This window comes from Rhea americana, unplaced genomic scaffold, assembly GCF_003343005.1.
Source record: "Rhea americana isolate MKP2758 unplaced genomic scaffold, rheAme1 scaffold_14, whole genome shotgun sequence".
Lineage (NCBI taxonomy): Eukaryota > Metazoa > Chordata > Aves > Rheiformes > Rheidae > Rhea > Rhea americana.
This window is the reverse complement of record NW_028185483.1, coordinates 8,832,361-8,849,933: the sequence shown is the minus strand read 5'-3', so window position 1 is coordinate 8,849,933 and position 17,573 is coordinate 8,832,361. Positions and strand designations below refer to the sequence as shown.

General features: G+C 55.8%; 1 protein-coding gene across 1 annotated transcript in view; it reads right to left on the bottom strand.

The window, feature by feature from the left end:
* Positions 1-6,230: 6,230 nt before the first annotated feature.
* The window catches only part of XXYLT1 (xyloside xylosyltransferase 1), a 68,124-nt gene continuing 56,781 nt past the window's right edge, over positions 6,231-17,573 (bottom strand). Inside the window, exon 4 of the mRNA XM_085298665.1 lies at positions 6,231-7,600. Coding sequence (XP_085154791.1) covers positions 7,204-7,600 — 397 coding nt within the window. The 3' untranslated portion in view covers positions 6,231-7,203. The remainder of the gene's footprint in view (positions 7,601-17,573) is intronic.

Genomic DNA, 17,573 nt, shown 5'->3' with positions numbered 1-17,573 from the left:
AGCTCTGCCTGCTCCCCGATCCCCTGAAAAGCTGCTGCACGCGCACCCTTAATTCTGTGCTTGCTACTGAGTTGTGACTTGTGGTTCAGAGGCTCCTGCACAGTAAATATTGCGTATGTGGGCTTTCATACGTACCTGTGTGCACACACGCAGGTGCGGTTTCCCCCCCGCACGCGAGGAGGCAGGACGCCCTCCCGGCAGCGAGCGGCAGGGATCGGGGCCTCGGTTCCCGCGCTCTCCCCGCCAGGCCCCGTCCCCCCGCGTGGCGTCTCCGATAAAGCCCAGAGCGGGCCAAGGCAACACGAAAACATTTATTTACCATCTCAGGAACGTTCGCCAGGGACTGTTTTTTTCTTTCTTTCTTTCTTTTTTTTTTAATCCTCTGTAGGTGCCAATTTGGCGAGCGCCCRCGGCGCTTTTCCCAGCACGGGCTCGGCTTTCCCGGCGGCAGCGGTGCCCCCGGGGAGGCGCTGATTAGCTCGGCTGCTCGCCGAGCGCCAGGGAACGCCCCGAGCCGAGGCCGGCGGCGCGGGGCACAGGGCCGCGCGGTGCCGGGGAGGGGAAAGGCTTCGCCGGGGCTCCCCGAGCGGCCGGGTCCCCGCCTGAGGTCAGGCGCTGCTGACCTCGCACACGCGCACACGCGCGAGCAAGGCGCCCGCTCTCCCTCGTCCGCTTGTCCCCCTCAGGTCAGCTGCGTGCAAAACGCAGACGGAGCGGGAAGCCCTGCGTTTCRGGCTACGCGTGCGACGCAGCCGGTCTCTGGGAAACGGCGAGACTCTTTAAAGGCTTTTGTTTATGATGCCTAATAACTATAAGCCTCTTAAAAAGATGAAAGATGCCCCTCGGTGCACTTCGGAAGCAAGAGCGAGGCAGGAAGAAATGCCAGCCTTAAATTACTGTGAAAGCTGACGCTACCTTTCAAGATTTAATGTGCAAAAAGCCCRTGTCCTACCGCTCCCTGAAAGAAGCAGCTGCATTTTAAACATGACCGGTAACTACTGCAGATAATTCATGCCTCCTCCTGGCTGGTGCAGAGGCTGCCAGCAGGTATTATCTTTCACGCTCTTATTTTTCTCTCTCTGGAGTCACAGGTTCATGAGGTGTGAACATAAATCTATGCAGAAAATGCAGCTTACRGTCTTCTAGCAGAGGCCATACTGCACCACGCAGGACCCCCAGCCACAGCACGGCCTGGAAACGGGGAACAGCGAACACTTGTGCGGGGGGAAGCAGCAAACCTGCACCCCGCTGCTGCCCTCCAGGGCCAGCCGGACCCCAGGGCGCCAGGGAGCTGCTCCCCRGCTGCAGGCAGGACCTTTGCAGCCCAGCAACCCCCCAAGCAAGGCGGGCGGTGGGGTTTTCTCCGCCGGTCGGAYGCAGGGTGGGGGTGATGCCCAGGCGTCGGGCTTTCCCTGCACGGCGCGTAAGGGTGCTGCCGCTAACGAGCGAGAGCTGCGGGGTCTACRCACGGCCCGGTGCTCCAGGGGGAGATGCCCAGAGGGCACCTGCTCGCCCAGCTGGTTCGGCGTTTGGATTCRCAGCCAGAAACCCTTGATGCAAAGCGTGTGCACACGGGAAGCGTCTCTGCAGGGCCTGAACTACCGCCGGAGTTAACGTGACCAGAACGTGGCTGTTAGCTTGTGCTCAAGCTCTCCGGCTTTGAAGATGAAACAGTCGGCAGGTGTTTTCTCCTTGTACTGTACCGAAGGAGGGAAAATATTTGAGGCCTCCAGGATGAACACGGCTCTCTGCAATCTCTGCTTCTCTCTCGCGTGCGTGAGCCGGGATCTTCGGCCCCTCCGAGCGCGCCTCTTCCCCATCGCGCAGGGACCGCAGGCGCCACCTCCCCGGYGCGTGCAGCTCTCCCCCTGCTAGGAAAGGCGCTGYAGGGACCGGGAGCGCCATCGCATCRGCACGCTTGCACCCCTGCAGCTGCCCCTAGGACGTTGCTGCTTGCCCAGCATCCCCGCGCGGTTTGCAGCGGCCGAGTGCATCTGCAAAGCGGGCGCTGCGCGACGAGTCCTTCCCCGGGCAGATGGAGGGTGGCCAGAAATGCCCTCTCGTTCAGCCTGCTCCCTGCTGCCGTCCGAAGCGCAGATTTACCTTTGGTTCGGCTCATGCGTGTGCTCGAGTCACCAGAAGGTCGTATTTCACTAGCAACTACACAGGGCTCAGAGAGCATCAATTACGGTTTTCAAACAACTGCTCCACAAAGAGCAAAGTTATTTTGAGAAGGAAAAGGCAGCCGAGACCACCGCACGTAATTCCTGCCCACCCACGGCGTTCCTGCCCTGCCGACGAGGGKGCGCAGTGGCGGTTCACGCTCCCGGCGTGCCGGCAGCGCTGGGGGACGGTCTCTGCGGGGAGCCTGGCTTCTGCTTGCCGCGGGATCAAACGAGGGGCTGTGAGGCCAGGCAGGCGGCCGAAAAGCAGCTCCCAAGGGCTACCAAGTCGTGCACACGTGCGATGCTCTGGTCCCCGCGGAAACACGCCGTCCCTCCAGAAGGGGTTGGCGTCACTCCTCCGGCGAGGGAGGCGAAGCCCAAAGCACCAGGCACTTCTCACTGGGGACCAGAGTAACCTCCAGGGTCTGCACGTGGCAGGAGAGCAGGCGGCAGGCACGCGCTCGGCCCTGCCCTAACGCGGCTGGCGCGCTTACTCACCAGCAGTCTGGTACTCGGTTCTTACGACACGTGCGTGACTGCATTGGCCCTCCCTACTCCACCCAGCAGCACCGAGATGTTTCCCTTGGTGTCATCTGCGAGCGCAGCCGATTGCACACGGCTCTCGAGGGAAGGCGGCGATTAGACACTCTGCGCCCTCTAAATTATCCTCGTTCCCTGCTGGAAAAACTTCACYGGAGCAGTGACTGGCCGAGGAACTTAGTGGCACCCGCTGGAAGATTTTTGAGGTTTAGAAGCAAGTGACTCACCAGGGTGTAATTCATGGTGTTTGGTGTTATAGTGCTGACTTCTCCTATTTCTGCAAAGCCCGCTGCTTTGAAAACGTGAAACGCTTATGTCAGCACGGGCACAGCAGCGCTGGCCTCGGCTTTCTGTTTCACCGCGTGGCATTTCTTCTAGGCCAGTTGCTTCTGGCAGAGAATTTAATCTCTGCTCCTGCAGCTCTCAYTTTCTGCAAAGCTGCGGCAAACTCCAGACCAGCTCCTCGCTCTGCTTTCCGCCGCCTCACCGCGCCGCTCACGCACGCAGCAGGCCGGGTCTGCTCCCTTCCTCCTCGGGAGCCTGTTTCAGGGCCGGCCTCCCCGACGGCGATGCCGCCGCAAGACCCGCCGCCGCTCGCCAGCCCGAGCGAGCCCTCTTCTCCTGSTCGTTTTCCCTTTCCCGACGTTTTAGCCGTGGCTGCACCCGCCGACGGGGAATTCGGTTCCCGTTTCACCACCCGACCGCTCCGCATCGTCCACGTTTCTGCAGCTCTTCGCATCGCCTTCGGATTTCACTCTCCTAAACAAGCACCGTAGCATCGGCAGCAAACCCTGCCCCGTTCCCACCCTCCCTCAGTTCCCGGGTGACGATTTCCGACGGGTTTTGCCCGAGGACCGTGGGGACCGCCGGTTCGGTTGGGTTTCCTTTAGGCAGGCGGCACGCTGCGCCCCAGCCCCGGAGGCAAGCGGCTCGAGCTGTGTTTTTCCGTGGCGTTTCTGGTATTTTTAAGCACTCTGAACAAAACTTTTCTCTTTTAAGCCAGCATAGAAAAGAGATGAGATTTAATGCAGAAAGCAGGCGGGAAGAGCCGCCGGCGCCAGCAGCCCTCCGCAGGCGTTTCGCTCCCGCGCTGCGGCTGTGCCGAACGCTCCACGGCTCCGTTCGCCCCGGGCAGCCCCAGCCGGGGAGGCTGCGAGGAAAAGCCCCGACCCTGCCGGCAAGGCAGGGCCACCCGGGGCCACCCGGGGCCACCCGGGGCGTCCCTCACGCGCTGCTTGACGCCCCGAGGGAAGCTGACGCGGGCCCCCGCGGGGAGGATTTCAGCGCCTCGAGAGAGGGACCCCCCCCTCTGCCACGCTTTGGGGAGAAGCGTTTCGCTTCCTGAACGGCCGGGTTTTTGTCAAAGCTGAAGAAACGCCGCGAATTTCCTGGTGGGATGCCACTTTGAACAAAACCGCCTTTCCTTCGGGAAATACCCAGCYGAAAGGTTCGGCTCGGCCGCCGAGGATGCAACAGGCACTTCCCGGGACCCCGCGCGCAGCCCGTGCAGCCCCGCAGGGAGCCGCGGCCGGCTCCGGGCTCCCCGCACGGCCCGCGGGCGCCGCTCCAGCCCCGGCGTGGGAGCTCGCGCAGGGAGATGCCGGACCCGACCTAGCAGCGTGGGGGGGACGCGCCGTCCCCGGGGAGCTGCTCCCATCAGTCACCCCTGCTCTAAAATCCGCAGCCCGCGCTAGTCCAGACCTGCCCGGCGTCAGATGCTGAGCAGGCTCATCATGCCCGTCAGCTCCGCAGCGGCGCCTTAACGCAGCCTCCTGGCCACGCACCAAGGGTCCCGCTGCCGCTGCAAGGACTGGAAACGGCTGCGTCACRGGAAACGTCGCCTCTCAGCCCCGGTTCAGGCCCCAAGGCTTGGGCACAGCCCGAAAGGAGGGTTTGCAAGGGGGCAAAAGTGGGGAGCCAGCGGTGCGAGATGAGCTGGCGGCTGAGCGGTGGCGGTGGGAGGGGGCGCGAGAACCAGGCGGCGGCGGCGGCACCTTCCCCGGGTCCCTGGCTCCTCGCCTGCTACTGCACACTGATGCCCAACCACCTCTTTTCGCTGTTAAAATGTTGGCATCGTAAGCAGGTCATTGCTGCTTTCATTTGTCCTTAATCACTTCTTAGCAGTTCCTTCCCTGGGGACACGAAAAAATTGGAAGATGAGCTGGTGTGTCAATCGGAAACGGATCAATTCAGCAAATCAAATAAACTCAGCAAAATCAGAAGGCTGGAGCTGCGGCCGGCATCTCCGAGCCCTGTGTTCTTGTCAGATCAATTAGAGCCCTTCCCTCTTCAAAAATAAGCATTTATGCATTCATGGAAACATGCGAAGGAGCCCAGGAAACCCCCGCCACACACTGAGTATGTCTTTATTAGGTTAAGCCATAATTAAGTCTTTTTGTCTCTCTTGCACGTGCACACCAAATGGATGCACACAYACATATGCACRCRCACACACCCCCACACACCAGCTTGATTTAAATAAATCAGTTCAAAAAGCRGGTTGAKGCACTGGTGCCATCCCCKCTTACAAAAACACACGCCATAGTTTGCAACCCCCTATCCAGACAGCACAGCCAGGGTTTYTCAAGGAGCAGAGATGCAGACCAGACCTGAAGCCTGGTCATTCACGGCACAGATGGCTCCTTCTAGACAAGCCTCGATTACGGTGATGGATCATTTTCTTTTTAAACCCAGATGCTACATGAAAATCTCTCGCTTTGTGTTATCGGCCTGTTTAGACTTCAAGCCGCAGCGGAGWGTTCAGGTGTGCTGCTGGCAGCCGTTCTCCCGCCGGGCGCAGGAGCCGAAAGCTGCAGAAGCCAGCGATGCCRCGACGCACGTAACCTGGCCATCGGTTTAAGCAGCCCCACCAAGCTCCAGCTAAAGCTCTGACAGCTTTGACCGTATTGCAGAGTGAAGCTAGGTAGCAAACACCTCTCAAACACAAAACTGCAGGTACAGTGAGAATTAGTTATTGGCTGCATGGAGGTATAAGAGGCATGGTAAAAYTGCACTCCTGCACACAGCCATACACTGGACATGTCTGAACTGACTTGAATTGCTTGAATAGCCCTACCAAAAAGAACCCCAAAYCAACCAAAATCTTTCTCAACAGAACCAGGAGGGTAGGGTTGTCCCTCCTCCTCCTCCACACTGGAAACTACTCTTCTGCCTTACAGGACRTGGAGCCCACGAGACGGGAATCGCTTTTTCTGAGCTGGTCCCACAGGGACCTTCCCGACACCACCCAAGCAGAGAGCACATGCAGACCGCTCTCCTGGAGATGACCATCCCTCCAGCACACAGACCARCGGATTGACATGTTTCCATCCAGACAGGGCTTGGGCACACATGTCCCCGCGTGCAAAGGTACCACACAGTCACCAACCTTGCTGCCAACAAACATCCGTCTCTCACACGCACAATACGTGAACTGAGTAATTTTATCGCATCATTCACTCAGGACAGACGTGTGATTAAACACAGTGGTAAGCTACACAGGGCACCATTTTCATCAGCCCCACAGATGTTTATGAACTACTTTTTAATCATTATAAAAAGAACACAAAAACTCCTATGACATGTGACTTTAGTTGTGCTGCAGAAAACCAGCAAAGTGTGTTTTACATCTGCAGCTTTATTACAGTACAAAAGGTTAAAGGCAAAGCTACARAAATGAACCTATTTGCACACGCTCACTGAATGCTTTTAAGACAAGATAYGGCAGTAAAGCTTTTATTGCTAAGAAGAACCAACGGAAGGCTTTAAAGCTCATCTAGCATTCAATTTTTGTTCATAGGTAACCCAATTTAAAGCAGCTTTGTCAGTCTTTAAAACCCTTTTGCCTATCTGGAATGCTTCAAAAGGAAGATGACCTGAGGACAGTGTCTGCTCTTGAGATAGACCAGACGGATGCTCTGCATGAGGTGCAGAAACGGGCCACCAAGGAATGCTAAAATGAACCCCCAACTGCCTAGCTGTGAACTCCTGTCAACCATTAGATGGTGCAGTGCTGCAGAGCCAGCATCTTCAGCAAGTGTGCAAAAGCAGTGACCAACTGAAAGCTCCTCAGCTGTCCCTAGCACTGCTGTGTGCAGCCTCCAGGCCTGGCAGGGAAGAAGGGCAGTCAATGCTGGCAAGAGTATAGCAGAGATGTGCACCATGGTCTTGCCCAAAGTCACAAGGTGAGCCAGTGTCAGAGTTAGGAAAGGAGCCTAGGCAGGTCGACTGCAAGAGTCCCGCTCTGGCCACTAAACCRCACTTTCTCCTGGAGCAATGAGGCTATAGGTAGTGGGATAGTGAACATTCCTGGGGTCTTCAGGAATCCCTCTGCGATGCAGATTCTCCAGGGATGCAATGGATCAGGCCGGCCACCCTTCCAGAAGGACTACCGGTGCAGCCACTAYGGGTCTGTATGGCTCTTGTATGGCTTTGTAGGGATTATTGTAGTCACCAGCCAAACAGCCATGCAGATCTTCTCCCAGAAGAGGCAGGTGCCCTAGTCTTCAGGGATTGGAGTGTTGCAGTTCCCATGATAAATTTTGACCTCACCTTCACACTGGAAGTACTGGTCAAACACATCGCTGTAGCCGTGGTCCTTCCACCACGTGCAAAGCTGCCGGTTCCAWGTGCAGTCGAGCACGTGGAATAGTTCTGGGTGCTCCATCCCAATCATGGTGAARAAATCCTGGTCCCCAAGGTGGCCCTTGAAGTGGTACTTCTCTGTGAGCTTCTGCACCATGGCAGGCTCCAACAGCTGGTTGTAGAGCTTGGACTGCCTCATGGCTTCCAAATTCAGAAGCAGGACKCCACTGTTGAAGCCAGGCAGCCCATCAGGAGGGGGCTCTCCCACTTTGGTCTGGGGGTTTTCGCGGCGATACTGCCAGAATGTGTGCCTGGAGGARGAAACAGAGTAACACTGGCGTCAGTGATCGCAGGGCAAGGAGTAGCCAGCTACAGTCTGGGCAGAGCTGAAAATTACTATCTAATGTTTTCTGTGCACAACTCARTCTCCTGCTTGTAGCCTCTCTGAGAACCCCAAAACCTCATGCTGTGACTCTCATATTTTTCACAACCAGAAAGGCATGCCAGGTACAAAACTGATGCACAAGAACCACTTCAACAGAGGGACTGTTGGACCATGTGGCTGCATCATACAGCCCAGAGACCCTCAACTACGGCCTCCTGTGTCATGTGGATCACGTGGGAAGGGATGTCTTGCCCACTATGAAACCTTCAGGTGACAGAAAGTTTTTCATTCCCAGGGCCATTACTCCACAGCCAGTTACTGTGCTCACTAGAGCACGGAACTTACTATCTACTGAGATCTCACAGTGCTCTCTTCTSCTAGTTGGAGGTATCTAATCTCCCACTGCAGCCTGGTGCTCCACAGGCTGCTCTTTCTCTGTCTCCTTGCACAGGATATTGCCCAGACCTCAAATCATTCTTTYTGCTCTCTTCTAAAGCCCCTTTTGTTTTTATCAACATCATTCTGATGAGTAAACTAGATACAGGACCCTGTGACTGCTCATAYGGCTCTGTAGAGAGATGAAACCTCATCCCTCATTCTTAGGTGAAATGACGAGATGTGCTTCTCAGCCAATAAATGCTAGGTCTTTACAGTCCTTTCCAGGATACATGCTCCAAACGCAGGGTAAGGGACGTGTTTGCCGGTCCTGGCAGCAGGAGCTAGCTTTTTTGTTTTGCTGAAATGCCCATTGTTTCACGAGCCTTATAAAGTAGGTCAGGTCGGTCYGTGGGACAGACTCATCCATTTGTGTGCAGTCTGCAAATGCCGTTGGCATTTTTTGTTTCTCCCCAGATCACTGGTAAAAATATTGAGCAACAATGGGCTGAATAGAATAAAAAATGTTTATCACGTCAAGAAAGCTGTTCTTAACCACTAAGCCTGGGATCTGGTTACAGTCTTTAGGACTTCTAGACAAGACCTGGTCTCCTTGGAGCTCTTGTTGACTCACATTGGCACTGCTGACATGCCAGCCACATCGCCTGCCTTGCGATGGTCAGGCTAATGGACCGTGACGTTATGTCAGCCACGCACCCACACAAGGATTTCCAAGCGCTTCACAAACACGAAAGCAGAGCTAGTTCCTCAGCATCTCTCTTCAGTGAAAACAACTGATGGAAAACGTCAGGGGCAGAGTTAAGTTACTCTTAAAGCCAAGTATTAAGCCAAGGGTTTTCAGTGTCTGTTAGAAATGGACACAATACACATTTTCCAAATTCTCTGCCCAGTATAGTGAAGACTAGCCTTCCAACAACAGCCTTTCTTATCTGTGTTGCCGCTTAGGGACCCTTGCAAGGAGCCCATAAACAGGCTGAAACCTTGTTGGACAAGCTAATTGAAATGAAAATACTGAAGAGAACTGGCCACACTTTGCTCTCAGTGCCTGCTGTCTCTCCAAGTTGCTCTAGCCTAGGACACTGCCCCAAGTGAGACTCGTGCTAAGGTACTGGAATCTCTCCCGTTTATTTAAGATGACAAAAAGTCATTAAAATTGACCTGCTAGTTCCAACAGGAACTACAGCTATAGGAGCTCCCTCCAGAACAAGCTAAATCGCTTCTTGTTCCTGCCAAAAATTATCTCTGAGGCCCCACTAACASTGTTCCCATAGAGACCTTCAAAGCAGCATCCCATTAACGCAGCCAGCAGCCCCGTCCGCCCCAGCAGCCTGCTTTGAAGGWGGGCAGCGGCACAGCCCCGCGATGAGCCCAGCCCGACTCCTGCAGCTTCCTGCAGGGACATTGTTTCGCCCAGATACAATGCAGAGCTTTGCCGCGCGGCGACAGCGCGGGACTTGGTTAAACAAAGAGTCTGCTAAAGATAAACACTCAGCGAGCTCCAGTCGGAGAGGCRGGGGATGGCCAGCTCCTGCTCGGCCGCAGCGTGCACAGGGACACCGCCGCGCGCGCCTGCACGGCCGGCCGGTTCCCTCCTCCTCGCGCAAGAGCCATCCTGGAGGCTTTGGGGACCGCGCTCCTGCGTCAGCAACAGCGTGACCACTGCCCCGGCCACCTCTCAGAGCCACGGGGTAACAACGCCTGCAGCTCTCCGGGCAGGGGATGGGGCGGGAGAGAGGTCTGAAAGCAAGCGAAAAGATTAAATGACCGCCCTCTGCTCTACAGCTGTCCTGCAATGGTGCAAATCCAGTCGGAGCAGCTGAGGCGGTGCCAAAGCTCGTGCATCCCATTGCTGGCGTGTGGGGCCTCCTGCTCCCTCCTCCTCCAGCAGCCCCAGGCGCCTGCACAGCAGCTGACCGGGGCACCTTGGCACCAAGGCGGCCACCCACAGGTGCCGACGGGTCCCTTCGGTGCAGTGTTTTGGGAGCAGAGGAGCTGGCCCAGGACCTAGGACATCACAGGCAGCAGGTCCCCTCCTAGCTCCGTGTGACCACAGGACACAGGGGTACAGCTCGGCCTTTTCACTTGACTCACTCTGGGACACCATAACTCTGGGGTTGCTTTCCGGGAGCCCTGGGTTAACCTGCTCTGCCACTCCAAATTTTTATCAGTGCTGTCTGGCAGCTGTACGGCGCGGCAGCCGGGAAAACATGGCTTAGAAAACATCTTGCAGCGAACGGGATCTCAGCAGCAGAGTGCACAGCATCATTATTATTATTTGGTAACAGGGAAGCTCCAGCTCAAAGATGGGTCCTAGTTCAAGGCTGTGCAAAAAGAAGCCTTGAAATAAATCCCTCAGATCAGCAGAAATATTTCTGAAAAATAATAATAAAAAAGAAATCCAGTGGCAACATTTCATTACCTAAATAAGCACTGCCTTCAGCATCTGCAGCCCTAGGAAGGCTTAGACGTAGCAGCTCTGGCAGATGCTCTTTCCAGCTGCCAAGGAGAACAAAGTGGTGCAAGGCTAGAAATTCACAAAACCTCAAGAAGGTGATTCAAACRGGAAAAATTCAGACTACCTAAGTAAGCAGCACAAAAATGTCTTTGGCTCCTTACTTCACCCTGGGGCAACAAGCACACCTACCCATACCCACAGAAGCTGTTCCTGCTTGCAGAGACTGAATTCACCCCATGTTCCTTATCCAGGAGCTGGGGTTGAATCCACCCCCACAAATCACTTCCATTCAGTCAGAAAGTCTTCTGCCCCCAAGCAGCATCCTCTGCGAAACGCCAGGCAGTTCACAGAGCGCAGTGTGTGCAATGCAGATGCCAGGCCAGAGAGGACCTGGGGACCAGCCACCCCGACCTTTGCGACAGCACAGGGCTGCCAGTACTGCTCTCTCACCCCAGCCCAAACTCTTAAGGCGAAGCTATGCCGTTTCTTTGTGCCTTGCTGTGAGGATGTCAGGGAGAGACAATGCTTTGGTTAAAAAGAATAAACCAAGCAGGTCTCTGGCTCCTGTCTGCATTTATCAGACACTGATCAAAGTATCTACGTACGCACACGGGAAAAAGAGATTTGTTGGCAGATATCTCGGATTTATCWTACAAAGTTTTAAAACGGTCCTATGTTTGGAAGGTGAAGCTGGAGACATAAGAAGGTGCAAAATTAACCATTGCAACAACCTAGAGTCATGGCGGATACCCCCCACTGAAAACTTTTAAATCAAAACTTTTCTCCTAAACRGCCATGTTCAACTCTAACAGGCATTAGCTCAGGGAATCCTATGGCTTATGCAGAGAAAAGACAATTAAATCCAACCCTTTGGTCTCTCCTCCGAATCCCCTGGGTCTTGAGAGGAGCYCTGCACAGGTGAGTGACAGGAGGACTGCGTGACTGGCCAAGATGAGAGCCAGGATTCAGCCATCACCAGGAAAATTACCCCAGCAGAAAATGTGGATCTATCAGTAATGCCAGCTGGGAGTAAGCTTCTTCTTTGCTGATCAGGAGAAACAGAACCATAAGACAGCATCCCTTCCTTACAATTTTCCATTTAGATGCTTCAGATTTGAAACTCTGAAATTTCTCATTTCATTCCCTTTTGTCAGGATGGAAAGGAATTTTGAAAGTGCCAACTCCCCATGGAGGTAAGACCCAGCTTTGAATAGCTGTCTCCATGCCTCCTGGAGAAGGAAAGACAGAGGACAGGGGAGCCACGAGCTCCTCCTCGCCTCCTCGAGCTCCTCCTCGCCTCCTCGAGCCTGAGGGCAGCAACGGTCATTTGATCTAGAGCACAGGGAAGAGATAAAAAGGCTCTGCCAGTGCAAAGAGCAGTTATGTCTTTGGGACAGATACCAGGCCACAGCAAAGACGACTTGCGGGTGCCCACGGGACACGGGGAACAAAGCGCTCCTGGCGTGGCGTCAGGCTGCAGCTCCACGTGCAAGGGCTGCGGCCAGCCCCGCACTGCCCAGCCGCGGGAGCCGGTCCAGACGCAGGGCTGGGCACAGCCGCGCAGCTCGGCGGCTGAAGCCCATCTCTACATTTTCTGCTCTCTTTACATATTTCTAGCAACGCCAGAAAGCAATCCTCATGCTCAAAGAATGATGAAAAAGTCTGGCAGAAGGGAGACGGTGAGAGCAGAGGGAGGTGCCTTTGCAACTCCAGAGCAGTGGAACTGATTATTTGTTTCACATTCCTATTTCCAAAACCATATGCTGTTCGAGCTGCTGCCAGGTTGCCTGGCAAGGGACTAAATTACAACCCCTGCAAGTAGCTTGCTATAATAGGAAAAATGACAYGGCCTCAGCCCTCGGCACCACCCAGCTGCTGGCCGCGTCTCCCGCCGCCAGCCGCGGGTCCGGGCCAGGCCTCCGTGGGGGCGAAAGCAGATCTGCATCAAATGACTTAATCAAGTTGTGAGCCGTGTCCTTTCCCCGTGGGTTATTCYGCGATGGCTAATGCAGGTAAACGGGGGAGCACTCATGAGGAGGGAACAACGTGCTGGTTTTTTGCAGAGAGAGCAGACAGACAAACAAGCAGCAACCGTTTCACGGCTTCCTCCGGGGCCAGGCCTGGGCTGRCACGAAAAAGCCATTCGCCGCTTGCAGCGCGCGCGGGGAGCACAGCTGAGCCGCGGAGAAGGGGTGGACGTGCGGCCGCCGGCGGAAACCTTCAGCGAGCCCGGACGCGACGAGCTGTGAGAGCCGCCCGCGGCGCCGGCAGCTCGGGCGTCTGCTCGCAGCGCTCTGCCGCAACCTTCGCGGCGCTGGGCTGGGGCCCGCCGAGGCGGAGGCACTCCGGCAGGGCTGCCAGCAGCGTCCGTGCAGGCCGCAGGCCGGACTTCACCCCGCTTCGTCCGCCCGGTGGGGGCTTTTGGTTCGCGCCTTCTCCAGGAACCAGGGCAGAGCCTGGCCATAAGGAGCCATCTGGGAAGGGAAAGTGAAAGGAGGAGCGGTGGTGCAAGAGTGTTTTCTTTAGAGGAGACAAAGCCCAGGGAAAACACACGCTCTGCCCCGTCTGAAATCTTCCCTTTGCTCCTGCTTCAAATTTTGACAAAATGTGKGAAGAAAATCCCAGGGGTCTGGTAAAACTCTGCGCAGGCTGCCAGGATCCCGGGAGCAGGCTGCTGGGAGCTATCTGGGAACACAGACACACGAGGTGACGGCTTTCCAAAAAGGAACGGAATCTCTGGTTTGAGCCAATGGAAATGTCTTCTAGTCCCAAACCCCTGAAGGTTAGCAGGAGCCACAGCAAGGACACCTGAGAGAAGCTCTGGAGCAGCCTGGTCCCCAGGTCAAGGCAGTTCCTTAGTAGCATCTGCGCTGCTAGCATGGAGGGGCAAAGACCTCTGGGTGGCAAAAGGGTGGACACCTTCTGCTGTCCCCAGTGGATGTCACTGGCATTTATAATCAACCTACCGACTGCCCTAGGGACAACTTGCTATTTTTCTTCTGTAACCAAACTGCCAAATACACAGTTTTAGACTGTGCTTTGTATAATGTTCTCTGTGGGAAATGAAGCTGCAGGTGCTTTTCAGTGAGGAAAGCACACATGGAAACATCTTGCAGTTCTGGAAAAATCACAGTTAGCAGGTGCTCCACAACAATGGAACGAGCTGCGCAAAACACACAGTTCCCCCAAACGCCAGTAAAAGCAGAAATCAGTGAATCACAAAGTCCACATGGCAAGACAACTCCTCCATAGGTCAGAGCTGGGCACCRCCTGAGAAAGAAGGACGATGCAGGAGGGAATGGACCTCTGAACCCACCACACGTGGACTCTCCGGGCTACARCCAGGGATGGAGGCTTCAGCATCCCAGACTTTGCTGGCACTATGCAGGCTGTCCCTCTGCACCGTGCTCCCTCTGCCTGCCGCAGGGAGCTTCTGTCCACAGCAGGYGGCCCAGGAGGGATGGGAGATGGCGCCTCGAGACACCCTGGCAAAAGCCAGCAGCCTGTGTTTCTGCCCCCAGCACTCCGGAGCAAACCTGTTCCCCAGCAGGACTCAGCAGAGCACGCAGTGCCCCGGCCCAAACATCAGAACAAGCAGCAGGCACTGCCCMCACTCCTGGGTGCTGACACCAACGTCCCATGAAAAGCCTCCTCCTCCCATCGCCAGCTCACAGCGTGGCACAGGTTTGCCAGCTCAGCACCAAAGTTGCCACAGACTCTTTCAGGGCAGTGTTGCCTGCAGGGAGCATGGCTGAGAACTGAGCGCAGACCTGACTCACAGCACCAGTAAGCTGCACCGCACAGTAAGGCTCAAAGGTAAGGTGTTTTTGAGCGTCCTGTACCTGCGGAGGTGAAGCTTGTCCATGCAGATCAGCATGTTCATGCAGGCCTCCGAGCGCCCGGGAGGAGCGGGGCTGCCCATGCCGGGGCGGTGGCGCGGGAGCCCCCGGCTCTCCGCTGCGCCCGGCCGCAGCAGGGCTGCTCCYGAAGCACGCCGGCCCCCGAAGCACGCCGGCCCCCGAAGCACGCCGGCCAGCACGCGGCTAAGAGCGGGGCTGCAGCGGCACCGGCTGAGGCTCCGGGGGGTCCCTTCTGCAACACTACCAGCCCCCGCTGGAGAGACAGGACCGGGAAGAGCCCGCTCCCGCTCGCCCGGCAACGAAGGGCCTCCAGCGAAGGCAGGAAGGCAGCCTGGAGATCCCTGCTATCGCAAGGATGAAAAGCAGCAGGAAACTGCTGGCTGGGAGGAGGGGAAGAGAGAGGAAGAGAAGGCATTTCAGACCTTCGTTAAGCAGCAGGCTGGCCATGGCCTCTCTTTAAGGGAGGGGAAAAAATGTTCCCAAACATGACCCGGGGCCCCTGACACCACAACAAAACACCGGGGAGTTGTGCAGGGCGGTGGGTGCGAACGCCTGCCGGCAGCCGCGCCGCCCCGCGGCGGAGGGCCACCCTGCGCCGAGGGGCTTCGCTTTGAGGAGCTGTTTATAAACAGAGCCTGCATGCGCTAGGAAACATCTGGAGAGCAGCATTTCCAAGCATTCAAACACAGGGTCCAGGCAGCCCAGATAAAAAAAAAAAAAAAATCCACAAGGACTTCCCTTGCCGGCCAGGCGCACGGCCCTCCGGCCCGGCTTCCTCCCGCGCAGCCAGCGCCTGCCAAGCCCCCGTCCCGCGCAGCCCCCGCAAGACGCTCCGGCAGCCTCCCAAATAACCAGCCCGGTGCAGCCACGCAATCGCGAGGCCTGATTACACAGCGCTCGAAGCCAGGCTTCAAGGCAGAGCTGTAATACCGTGTTTTAAAACACCTTCTYGTTATGCTGTGAGAACGGCTTCTGCGAGGAGGAGAAATTGTTCCGTGTATCATCTGCATTTGGTAGGTCTCTCTCCCTTCGACAAGCAGCGAGGCACAAACGCCTGGCGAGCGTCCGCRCTGCTGCGTCCCGAGCTGGCGAGGCTCCCGCGGAGCGCGGTGGGGCTGCCTGAAGCACCGYGCACACCCGTGGCCTTAATTACAGTGCTGGGCACCTTCTGCCCTCGAGCCAACAGGTTTCTTATTAGCCCCAGTGTTGAAGAGAAACCTGGTGGCAAAAAGATAACCAACCAGGCATCCCTGGCTCTGTTCAGGTTGGGGGCACAGTCTCACTGGGAGATACTGCAAGCCCTTAAACATGCTGGGCTTCAATCCCAGCASAAATATTAGCGTAGAAGAGTTAGTGGCTATGAGGGCCAGTTGCATGGGAACATCAGCTGCTGCAGGATACCAACAGCAAGCACCTGGCACTGCCCCCATGCAATCTGCTTGCATGTTTGTACCCATCAGAGATGCTCAAGAGGCTGAAACTGTGCCACACTGGCAGCCCAGCCTGCCGCCCTCACTGGCAAGGATGCGGACCTTCCCTGGGCAGTGGCATCTCCAGAAACAATGACAACATGCCGGTCCTCCTTCAGGCCCTGCAGCCACAAAAATGCAGAACCCGACACCAGACACCAGTTGTAACAAATGCTGGGCCAGCCCCACAGAGGCTGTGGTCAGAGGATGCTCTGGGAAAGGCTGCAGTATTTTCCCTTGGGCAGAGCTAATGCAGTCGTGCACAATGCATGCACGTGCCCGACCAGCGCACACGATCTGATGCATTCCCTCTCCCCTCTGAAAGGAGGGAAATGAAGGCCAATAGCCATGCAATAAAATGATGAAAATTAAGGGACCTGGGCACAATAAACATTCATGGGCTACTAAACTTCTTGTTGGGCCATCTGCCGACTGCCTGGCAGGGAAGGGGACATAGCAGCTGCAGCCCAGCGCCTCAAGGACATGCTTTGTTGCTGGAGCCTCTCCGGTTGAGACCAGCAACTGCAGGCCATGGGCTGAGTGTGCTCCAGAGACCAAGCCCTTTGCACGAGCCAGCCAAGCACACTGTTCCTCACACAGACGGGAAACACGGGCAGCCTTCGCTTTCTGTGCCAAGTCAACAGCAGCCTTGCCAGCCTAAACACAAACTAAAATAACAAGTGCACACTCTTGCTACTTCGAAAGATGTTTTTAAATTACCAAACTAGAAAATAAATGGATGGAGGCATTATCCCAACCTGTAGCTGCTGGCAAACATAGTCATTCCCATACAATGAGCAACAAAATGTAAGTGCACCGCATGCCTCTGCTCCGTGCCACTGCCAAAGCACCCCTGAAGCTGGCAGGGGTCTTCCCTGCAAGGCTGCGCTTACCCCACACCTTGAACTTTTCCCAAACAAGGTGAAAACAGCTGAGTGGTCTCCTTCCTCCAGCCCTTCAGCCCGTTGCACCTGACCGTGGAGAGTAGCATATCTCAGGGTGGCCAATCTGTTCAGGGTCCCTTAAAAGCTGGCTGAGCACACTACTGGGAGCCCTTAGCCCTAAGCTCACTCTGGGAACCACACTCTTCTTTTTCCTTCCTCTGTGGTCCATCAGGCACAGCTTCCCCAAGTATGTAACAGCACAGAGAGGCTCAAGGCCAGGCAGCAGGTCAGACGCAGGAGTGCTCATGCCCTCGCCCTAACCAGGGACTCACAGCCCATACTAATGCAGCAGTGAGAGAAGGCACTTTAGTTTGACCCACAAAGAGGTCAAAACTGGAGAGAGACAGAGAAAATTGAAGCATAAATGTTTCTGAGCTTAAGTGCTTAATGGGGACCTGTAAGCTAACTCAGGAGGATTAAATGGATGGGGGACAGCTTCAGCCAGTCTGTACCACTTTCTGCTGATACTGGCGAGTTTTCAGGRGAACTGTAGAAAAACATTCTTCTCCCCGCTGTTAATAGAGGATTGAAATTAGGGAGGGYGCATCCAGAAGGCTGTTCGCACTGGTTAAGGCAAGCTTGCATGGCTCTGAGGAGCTCTCATGAAGCAGGGAGGAGAGACAAGGACCCAGCTGTCATGTGCAGCACAGCTTGGGGACCCAGGCCAAATAGAGCTCTTTCCTCTCTCTGTCCATGAAAGCAGGACAATATAATCCTTGGTGTTTTACTGCTTCCAAAGTGGCCGATGATGTCCTGGCAAGCCACATGCTTGCCT